The sequence below is a fragment of the Limulus polyphemus genome, unplaced genomic scaffold (assembly GCF_000517525.1).
Source record: "Limulus polyphemus unplaced genomic scaffold, Limulus_polyphemus-2.1.2 Scaffold493, whole genome shotgun sequence".
Taxonomy (NCBI): Eukaryota; Metazoa; Arthropoda; class Merostomata; order Xiphosura; family Limulidae; genus Limulus; species Limulus polyphemus.
In genome coordinates, this window is record NW_013666103.1 from 348,007 (window position 1) to 359,495 (window position 11,489).

The following is an 11,489-nucleotide window of genomic DNA, read 5'->3' on the forward strand; positions in this document are numbered from 1 at the left end:
ATATATATATTGTGTATATCATATATATATATATATATATATATACATATATATTATACGTACCTTCGGTGTATAGGACGCAAGCAGATTCTGACATCAAATTTTGGGGTAAAAAAGTACGTCTTATACACCGAAAAATATGGTAATTTAAACTCTGTTCTTTAAACTTTGTTCTCTTATTTATCATTTATTTTAATTTTAATATGAGATTCTAAAACTATTTTTGGCTTCTTTCACAGGACGAGCATGATAATTTGGTGTCTGCTTATTGTAAAGGTACACTTAATGTCCAGATTACAAATTTTGGTTCCTCCCAGGAAGAAATTCCAAAGTTAGCAGGGAATGTCACTTCGATCCAAGTTCCTTTTGATAAAGGTCAAGCTATCCTAGAGGTAACATTGCATTTCCTTCTCTCTTTTTATAAGATGAAATTTTTTTTTCTCATCCTGTTTTAAAAGCACTATACTGTAGTCATTTGTCACTAGCTCAGGTTTAATTTGTTCAGGCTTGATTAGTTACAATTTGTAGTTGACAACATAAAACACAAAGCATGACTTCAAGTTATTGAATTGTTTTTTTTTTGTATTATATGTAATTTGTTCAGTAATTAATTTAAAATCACAAAAGGAATATTTTATGTTACTTTTGGCATGCCTTGATGTAAATTTGACAATTTTTATGGTTTTATTAGGGCTTTTCAGAGGTTTATTCAATCAAGCTTAGCTATATTAAAATTTTGTAATTGTTAAAATTAACCTTTTTTAAATTTTAATTAGAATGAGTTTGATTAAAAATGTTATTAGCAAAACAACTATGCTTCACAACTTAAAAAAACTGTAATATTAGGAACTTATTAGATAAAGAAAAATTAACAATAAATTCAGAAAGAAATAAACTACAATGTAAAGTAACAAGTTTTTATTTTATTTTTTATTATTTTATTTGTTTGGAGATTCTTTTCTGGAAACTTTCATACTGAAGTGGGGTAAAATTCCCAATCATCATTGGAAGCTTAAGAGCTTATATCTTTAAATATCAGAGATTGAAACCTGTGTGAACAGAGGAGATAACTCGTTGTGTAGCTTTACACATAAACACAAACTTTACTTTGTGTTTTGCCACTATATATATATATTTGATTGGTAGTGAATGAAAACAGTTTTACTTGTCAAAACAAGTTAAAGCTTCAGGATTTGTAAAGACGTAAAAGTGAGTTTCAGTTTCTGAAATTGTAAACTGTAGGTCAAAAGCTCATTTTCTCTTCTGTATACAGAATTTGATGATACAGGAAAAAAGCCCAGGCATAGATGGGAAAGAGTATATAATACGATGTACAGCTGTGATAGACAAGTTATCATTAGAATACCCCATTTCTCCTTATGATGTGTACTTCCTCTTCTATAATGGTAGGTTTTGTTAATGAATGACAATAAAATAATAATTTTTAAATCTTCAATAGCTGTTTTTTTTGTTGTTGTTTTTTTTTTTACATATAAACACTTGCAAGATTTCTGAGTTGTAACTGAATCTCTTAAATGTGATACTAGGCTTGTCCTAATTGTTAGTGTATTGGACTGTAGATTCAAGGGTCCACGGTCCACATCCCGTTGCAACAATAACATGTCTCACATTTTGTGGCTGTGGGTGCAGTATAAGAGCAATGATTCATTCCCACTACATGATTAGAGTAGTTGATGGTGGGCTGTTAACTAGCAGCCTTCCCTCCAGTGCAACAGTTTAAAATTAGGGACAGATAGCCCTTGTGTAGCTTTACATGAATATCTGAAACACATTTAAACATGATTGATTTGTAAATACCAGAGACCTAATACATTAAATGAATTTGGTAATGCATTTTTGTTTTTAAAAAAGGAAAAAATAATAGAGACAACAGATTGTGTTTGATAATTTATTTTTTTGCTGAACAATCATCTGGTTCTTTCTTTATTAAGAACACAAGGAATAAGTCGAAGTTAAATTAGAAGTTTTATTTTCAACCTAGAACAGAGAACAACATTGATGGTGGAGAATACTAACAAAGAAAGCTGATTACTGACACTACTTTATACTTTAGTGTAATTTAATACTATGCTAAAACAATAAAATTATACTACAGAGTACTTGATTGAACATAAAAAGTATGTGTGTGTATGTATATATATTAAAACAAGTTTGAAACCTTACCACATTGTTACAGTCCTTGTCCCCTCACCCAGACCTTGCACCTTGATGATAGTCCTCCAGCATCATTTACATTACTAAAGGATCAACTTCCAGGATGTCATGTCCAAAGCACAACACTCATCCATGCATGCTTTCCATACCCCATATAGTATACGAGGATGACAGTTTCTTAATGCCCATTTAAACAATTTGATCACACAAAAATCCATAGGCACTGAGTTTGGTGACTTGACCAGTATATCTTCTTATGGAATAGCATAAATACATGTTTCATTCTCAAGCTGCTTCAGGCATGTGACAGTTGAATGGATATATTGTGGAAGCAACTTGTGTCACCTTTTCCAGATGGAGGTCTTTCTTAATTATATTGTGTACTGTTGTATTGTTCATGTGGACAGCTTTTGCAACTGACTTTTGTGTTAAAGGATTCTTGCCTGTTACAAGATGCCACACATTTGTTAACATGACTGGGGTACAGGTTGTTGCATGTCTCTTTCTAAATGGTCCTGATGCCCAATGTTGATTCATATTATTTTATTTTCTAGTGCCAATAAGTGTGGAACCAGGCAGCCCACTTCTCTGTTTGTAGTATTACTTTTTAAATCCAGTATTGGCAGGAAACTTTGTTAATTATACATAAAAGTACAGCTCCAAATGTAATGTTCAATTCTACTATTTGTTGGTAAAAGAGTAGCCCAAGAGTTGGAGGTGGATGGTGATGACTAGCTAGCTGCCTTCCCTCTAGTCTTACACTGCTAAATTAGGGACAGTTAGTGTCGATAGCCCTCGTGTAGTTTTGCGCGAAATCCATTATAAACAAACTTAACAGTTTTTTGTACACTAGTTGCACCACAATGAATATTTTTGAAGCCTGCTGGTTGAGGGGTTAATATGGTATAATGATTTTCCTTTCTAGGACAAAATAGCTATTTTATTATTAAAAGATTTAGACAAGGACACATTATAACAATGTATGATGGTTATTCCTAAGATTATGAAAAAAAAGTTGTCCATTAGTGGATCAATGGTAAGGTTATGGACTTACAACACTAAAATATGAGGTTTAATTCCATGTAGTGGGCAGTGTGCATATAGCCTATTGTGTAGGTTTGTATTGTCCTGCTTCTTAGGTTATTATTATTATCAGTTTAAAAGTGCTTTCAATATGCTTAAGTGAAGAATTGTTGAACAAAACCTTCTGTGCTATTCTTTATCAACTCAGTGTCCATTTCTAATTGTCTTTACGAATATCCATCAAACTAAAGTAATTTTGAACATTTTCTCTCTTAGCATACTGAATTTTATTTTTCATTGTTTTGTTTTAGATATTCAGAAGCAGGCACAGATGGCTAATTTAGCTAAAGAGCACGATTCTCTAGTCTATAAAATAAATACGTACAAGTCTCTCTTCGATACAACTCAGCAATATTTAAAAGAGCTAGAAGGTTAGTACAGTAGTTTGTTTTCTTACTGTCAAGACTTATACAGTGTGGAAACGTGTGAATTAATATTAGAAGTCTAATGTTAATGAAATAATGTGTTGTAGATTTTATTATCACTTAATTAATTTTTAAACCCCTTAACAGTATTTCATACACTAGTTGCACCATAATGAATATTAAAATAAAGTTTTTAGGATTTGATCTTTGTATTATTCAACAGCAAAAAAGAGAATTAAGAGAGATAGAAACATAAATATTTTGTATCTATTAAAAACTCAATAAGACAGCATTAAAATTTACAAAATAATTTAACTTCTGCTTGCTTTGGTGATTTACAGATCCATCATAATCAGAAAGGAAAAGCAGTGAAGAACTAGTTATCTTGTTTGTACGTTTTTTCAAGTTTTTTTGAATTTAACAAAAAACTTCGACTGATTATTTAGCATAAATGATGCTACAACCTGTTAATCTTTTTTTTTTAATATAGATTTCCAAAAATACATTTCTGTTAGCCCCTGGATCTGAATCTATATATAAAATTAACTTTGAGTTCTTAAATGTATCTAATGATTTTATTATATTTAATTTATACTATTATTTAAATTTAATTAAATTGACATTGTTCAGATTAACACTATGACAAAAAGCATTGCTTGCCATATGTTTAATTAATGCAGATTCCTTAATTTTTATATGTTCAGCCAATGTACATCAGACCACACTCTCAAGAAATTTTATAAATACCACACAAATTGGAAAGATGTATAAACAGTAGATTAAAAAGTTTCACACTGCTGTCTCCTTCCTGCTGCTGATGGGTCTATATCCCACTAAAACAAGTAGAAACTGTTAGGTAAGACCTCGTGCCAGTAACAAAGTATTGTTTAAATTCTATCATTGTCTTACGGAGTTTTCATTTAGTACTTTAAATAAGGCCAGTCTAATTTGATTTTCAAATTTTGTACCTTTCCTTACTTTTTGTTTTTTTAAAGTGCATGTAATTATCCATTAAGTGACTTTTGCACCAGTCTTCAGATAGGTTATTTACATTGAATTGGTAGGAATGTCAAGTAATGGATACAAAGAAAGTGTATTATTGCCAATACTTGTTTGAAATAAAATGTTTTATATATGCATGCGTTATCTTTTGTTTTTCTGAATCATGAAGTGAAGTATCAAATATTAGTTAATAGACTTAGTTAACTGTTATTCTGTGCTGAATCATAATGATTTTTTTTTTTTTTTTACATTTAGCTGTGGTGCAAAGTTCTGCTAACGAAGAAAACAAGATACGTAATCAGTTGCAGTTGCTTGGAGATAACTTACAAGGTTTAAACAGTGTAGGTTAAAATAAAGTTTGTAGGATTTGACATAATGTTCTTAACTCAAAACTAATAAAGTAAAATAGTTAAGATGTTACTCAAGATACGTAGTCAGTTGCAGTTGCTTGGAGATAACTTACAAGGTTTAAACAGTGTAAGTTAAAATAAAATTTGTAGGATTTGATGTAATGTTCTTTACTCAAAACTAATAAAGTAAAATAGTTAAGATGTTACTCAAGATACGTAGTCAGTTGCAGTTGCTTGGAGATAGCTTGCAAGGTTTAAACAGTGTAAGTTAAAATAAAATTTGTAGGATTTGATGTAATGTTCTTTACTCAAAACTAATAAAGTAAAATAGTTAAGATGTTACTCAAGATACGTAGTCAGTTGCTTGGAGATAACTTACAAGGTTTAAACGGTGTAGGTTAAAATAAAGTTTGTAGGATTTGATGTAATGTTCTTTACTCACAACTAATAAAGTAAAATAGTTAAGATGTTACTCAAATCCCTAAAGTATTGTAGGTTATTAGTGATCAGTAAGGGAGATTCTACGTCAAATTCTACAAATTTTTTACATCCCGTCACTATAAAGAGACATAACTATGTCTTTGGTTTACTGTCCCAAGCAGTATTAAGGAGATGTGATTTGACAAAATTATAATGTACTGCAGAGGAAGTAGCAAATCAAGGAATAGATTAGACCTCTGTGCTCTTTACTGAAGTTTTTATAATGTACTGCAGAGGAAGTAGCAAATCAAGGAATAGATTAGACCTCTGTGTTCTTTACTGAAGTTTTTATAATGTACTACAGAGGAAGTAGCAAATCAAGGAATAGATTAAACCTCTGTGTTCTTTACTGAAGTTTTTATGCAACACAAAATCAGTTAAGCAATTTTTTGTTCCAGAAATGGTATATTGCATGGAATTTGTTAAATTTTTGAGAGTTTCAGAAATGCTGTGTAATATGGAATAATTTAAAGAGTTTAACATTATAGAAATGTTGTGTAATATGGAATAATTTAAAGAGTTTAACATTATAGAAATGTTGTGTAATATGGAATAATTTAAAGAGTTTAACATTATAGAAATGTTGTGTAATATGGAATAATTTAAAGAATTAATCATTATAGAAATGCTATATAATATGGAATAACTTAAAGAGTTTAACATTATAGAAATGCTATATAATATGGAATCAGTTAACCCTTTCTACACGGGCATCCTTTACTGTGCATGTCACAGAGTTTTTTCAGTGACTTACATTCAAAATGTAATTAAACTACTATTTATTTATGTTATACCAATTAATATAGCATAAATTTGTAGCTAATGATTCATATTTTAATAGTATATAAGTTTTAAGTTCTTTTAAGTTTTATAAGGCAATATAAAAAAAATCCTGAATTTACCCTAGTGTGAGAAATGTGACATTTTTACTTTAGGCATTCTCTCTTCTCTAATTTATTCACCATCCTTTCCAATAAGTATGAAATATCAAATAGAAAAATCAGACCTTTTTTGTCACATCCTCTCTTTCAGGATTTGTTAATAGTTCTCTCTTAAGCTTAATTCTATATTATTTATAACCAATAGAAAGCCAAGGTTTTCATCTATCAAATGATTAGTATTATATCATGTTCTTTTTTGAAAAGAGAATTGTCAATTTCTCTTTTAGTACAAGCTTCTTTCTCATGGGAAAGATATCAACTAGAGTGAATGCATTTGTAATAGCTATTGTCGCATAGTTAGAAAGCCAGAAAACTTGTGATAATTATGGGACATTGTCTGATTTTTTCATGTTATTATTCTTTGTTCTTTGGGGCATCATTTAATTAAATAAAAATTATTTAGTGCATTACTATCATCAGTATAAAAAAAAAAAGTAGGGTTAAGTGTCAATGACAGTTAACAGCAAAAAAAAAAGGGCCAGGTAAAAACTTTACTGCTTGTTTTTCATGTGTATTCTTGATTTGTTATTATAAAAGTAACTAAAATGTAAAAATAGGAATCTCTTTAGGTTAATTAAGGTTAGATTAGGTAAAATAAGTAATAATAATATTATGATAAAAATGTTTCATGAGGCACACATGCGAACAACTCGAAGTAGCTCATAGGTAGTGTAATTCAATAGTGTAATGTGAGCTCCATGTTCCCCAAGTGATTTACAACTGATAATGGTGCGAATAGTAGTTAGGCATGGTTCAAAGGGCAGTAAAACTATATAATTTAAGTATAAATAGATGTATACTGTTTTGAGTTTAAAGCTGCTTAGGATAAGCAAATGTAGTTTCATGTTACAATTTAAAGTCATTCTAGAAAGAAAAGGGGTGATTTAGATTTATTTAGATTTTTTTTTTGGTGGTTACGAGGTAAGTCAAACTGACCAACCTTGTGTAGAGTTATGGTAGAGAAAGTAGCAGAAAAAATATAAAGTTTTGTTGAAAACAGTCGTTTAAGTATTTAGGAGGTTTTAGAGATTTTTCAGATGAAGAAAAGTATTTTTTAATCTTAACACGAAAATCACTTTGCACATGAACTAGTCTAAAAAAAGATTTTATGTATTCGTGGACAAATCTTTTTTATTTTATTAAAATACTTCACTAAAAAGTCTGATTTTTTGTATATGAAAGACTCATAATATTTACTAAAAGTCTGTCAAATTTTATGAAGATATACATACTACATTAAAAGTTATTAGTATCAAAACTATAACAACTGTAAACGAGTACAAAGTTGTCACGTGGTCAGTTAATTTGACCGAGCCCATGTCAAGAGAGTTAAAGGGCTTTGTATTACAGAAATGGTGTGTAACTTGGAAGAGTTATGTGGTTTTAGTGCTATAGAAATGTTATCATTAAATATGGTAGTACTTAGTAGTGGGGAAGGATAGAAATAATAAAATAATATTCAATCGAGGGAAGCTATCAGGAAAATTACATTTACTCGTGTAAAGTTGCGTTTCCTCATGAATTGTTTTTTTATTAATCCATGCAGTATGTTCACTCTCAAAGGAATATGGTCATGCATTCCCTGATCAGGAAAGCCAACTAAAAAGATGAAATTCATCAAGCAAAGTTAAATTCCTTTGGAATGCGGGAATGTAATATTTTGATCTCTGGTAAGGATTGTGATGAAACAAAATGGTGGCCATAAAAATCGCCCGTTTAAACCACCTTTAAAAATGTCTGAATATCAACAATGACTATTTCACAGTATTGGCTGAGCAGCATTAAAGGTTATTGTACGTATAAAGCTACCCAAATTGCTATATACATGGTTATGGAGTGAATCAAAATTTCACAATTATAACGAATTTTCATCTAAGTAAGTAAGTTGGTGAACTTTCCAAACAAATTTACAGAAAAAATGACTAACCTAATGTCTCTAATTCTTTCACAAAACTCTAGAGTCCCAGTGATTCCTTTTTTATACCAAGGTGGATACTAGTATATACATATATATATGAAAGAGACGATGCTCTACTTTGAGCATTTTACTAGATTTCAGATTAGATTGGAAGAGATCTTGACGAGTAATAAAATCGAATCGGGTATATGCATGCCCCACACTTGGTATTGCTAGTGCACAAAAATATAGCTAATAAAAAGGAAAAAAATAAGTATAATAAAAATGTTTTAAATTTTATCATGACAAATATGGATCAATATATACGTAACCTAACTGCCTATAGTAATATCGAAAGTTTTAATGCTACAAAAAGTATTGATACAAGAAAGTCAAATTACAAAAACTGAGTTACTTAAAATTAAAAAAAATTATCCCTACTTTGGCAAATCACTGTTAGTCTGAGCAAAAGTAGGATTAGAATGTTTTAAGTAACCCAGTCTTTGTAGTTTTGACTTTCTATAACTAGCTATGTTACCTATGTATTAATCCCTACTTGAAGTTTTTTTTGTTGTACTTGCATGATACATAATCAATTAATTAAAGGGTTTAATGCTATACAATTAGTGTTTAACATAAATACTATGGAATTAGTTAAGTGATTTTGACATTACAAAAATAGTATGCAACCTGGAATCAAGTAAAGGGTTCTAGTGTTACAAAAATGATGTGTGACATGGAATTAAATAATAATGTTATCAGTAAAGGATTTTAACATGAAATATGTGAATGTCATTACATCGTTATTTGAAGGGTCAGGGGATTTTTTGCTGTAATTAACAGTTGAATTATTCTAAATACACGGAGAAGGAATGAGTTTTGATTACGCATCAAGAAACAGATAAATTTATGTGGACTACTAAAATTTATTTTAATGATTTATGTAATATTATGCAGAAAATGATTTTATTATTAAGTGATTGTTTGCATAATGATGCAATATAACTTTCTGATTCCGTTTCTTTATAGAGTTCCCAAATTATGGCTGCAATTAATAAGTGCAAAGCAGCTAAGGAACAACTGGAGCAGCAGTCAAGAAGAGAATGTAAACTACATCGATTTCCTCCAGAGCCAGGAGTTCTGGGAAAAATAGGCCATCTAGCTTGGGTCAGTAATGTACAGGTAGCCCGAGTTCTGGCATGGCACATGCAAGGAGACATGGATTGTCTAGTCACATTATCTAAAGAGAAGGTAGATGGACTTTTTTAGAGATATTTATTTGAGAGTGTATCAAATCTATCAAAATGCTATATGAAGATTGTTAGTAGGTTACATAATTCTCATGAAATTTCTTTACAAAAATTAAACTAATGGATGAAGTTGTTGAAAATTTGACAAAACTGATGGAGTTGCGAGAAGATGAATACAGTCACCCTACTTTTGTTATCGATTAAAAAGCTTTGAAATTTGCCTTGTGAATGTTTTAGATGCTGTCTGGTTGTGCAACCTTGTGAATGCTTTAGATGCTTTCTGGTTGTGAAAGTTTTTATATCTCAAAATCGGGCCACATTGGAAAAACGGTTTGACTTTCTTGAATTTCTCTGAAAATTGTAAAGGGGAAAGAAAGAAACAACTCATATCTTGCTTAATAGTATATTACTTTCAGTTATTGATAACCTGCATTAAAATTGAGAAAACCTTTATAATAATCGGCTTTTAAACCGTGACCGGTTAATTTTGTATTTTCATGCTTATTAATCCTTAATGAAAGTACACAGGTGAAGTTTTACATATAAGCTTGTTCACAAAATGCTGGACTGAAGCCAAAAGCTGAAAAATAGTAGTTAATTTTTTTTTTTCGGTAAGAACACAGCATACATGTGGTACTGTTGTCCTGTACAAATGTATGGATATTTCTCAACTTTAATACTTGAAAAATTCATACATCATAAACTTAAATCTTTTAAGTTAAAAAAAATAAGTATTTTTACTTCTTTTATTTTCCAGGCAAATTAATTTTATTCCTTTCATGTAATTTTTTTTTTCTGAAAAGGTAAAAAATTTTCAAATGTAAAGCTTCTCTATGTTATAGCAGTAATTATAGAAAACATTGTACGAAAGATGAAGGAGAAAAGTTCTTACATTGTAAAAATTAGATACTGCATAGAGATAAAAGTAAACTAAACCTCATAGATGTTGTTTACATACTGAAAAGATGTACAGTTAAAAAGAGTACAATAAAAAATCGTTTGTTTATTTTAAATTTAATCTCACTGACAGCATTATAAGCATCTTCTCACTGTGAATGAAGCTTTCCACTGAGGGTTCTATAAAAAAAAACTTAATATCTTTATAAAGGACTGAGTTGTAAAGGAAATTTGTTTTGTACATGTTATTTAGGCACTAGAAATTCATCGCAGAACAGCAGGACAACAACAGCTTCTCCCATTAGACTCTGTCTTCAAAAGAAACTTACCAGACTGGAATAGGTATGAAAATCTTAGTTTAAAATCGTTTTTTTTTGTGCATTATAAGTAACTAGATTGCTTTATGAGGATCAGTAACTGCACCATCAAATAGTATTTTGAGTAAACAGTGCATTATAAGGATATATGTCAAAACTAGTTCTGCAAAAAATAATAAACAAATTGGAAAAAGGTGGTTAGGGCACTCAATTCGCAATCTGAGGGTTGCAGGATCAAAATTGCCGTCCCACCAAACATGTTTGACCTTTCAGCCATGGGATATTATAATGTGACGGTCACTTCCACTATTTGTTGATAAAAGGGTAGCCCAAGAGTTGGAGGTGGGTGGTGATGACTAGCTTCCCTCTAGTCTTTCACTGCTGAATTAGGGATGGCTAGTGCAGATAGTCTTTATGTAGCTTTGCACAAAATTCAAAACAAACAAACAAAATAAAATTGGAGACCAAAAGTGGGTTTGCGACAAGAGCTCTTACAAATTCATTCATGCTAGTTGATATTTTTCCCATGGGAACAAAGCTCGTACTAAAACAGAAATTGACAATTCTCTGTTCACAAAACAATGTAATATAACACGTTATTTGATAGATGAAAAACCTGGTTTTCTATTGGTTATAAATAATATAGTATTAAATGTAAGAGAGAACTATAAACAAATCCTAAAAGAGAGGATGTGACAGATGGGTGTGGCAAGAGGGGTCTGATTTTCTATT

At 30.4% G+C, this 11,489-nt stretch overlaps 1 protein-coding gene across 2 annotated transcripts in view; it reads left to right on the top strand.

Annotated features, from left to right (window-relative positions):
• The window catches only part of LOC106458613 (structural maintenance of chromosomes flexible hinge domain-containing protein 1-like), a 94,280-nt gene that overhangs the window by 64,573 nt on the left and 18,218 nt on the right, over window positions 1-11,489 (top strand). For both annotated transcript variants that reach the window (XM_013918136.2, XM_022384887.1), the window contains exons 38-43: window positions 240-392; window positions 1,274-1,406; window positions 3,510-3,629; window positions 4,881-4,966; window positions 9,323-9,544; window positions 10,694-10,782. In XM_013918136.2, the coding sequence (XP_013773590.1) occupies window positions 240-392; window positions 1,274-1,406; window positions 3,510-3,629; window positions 4,881-4,966; window positions 9,323-9,544; window positions 10,694-10,782 (803 nt within the window). The remainder of the gene's footprint in view (window positions 1-239; window positions 393-1,273; window positions 1,407-3,509; window positions 3,630-4,880; window positions 4,967-9,322; window positions 9,545-10,693; window positions 10,783-11,489) is intronic.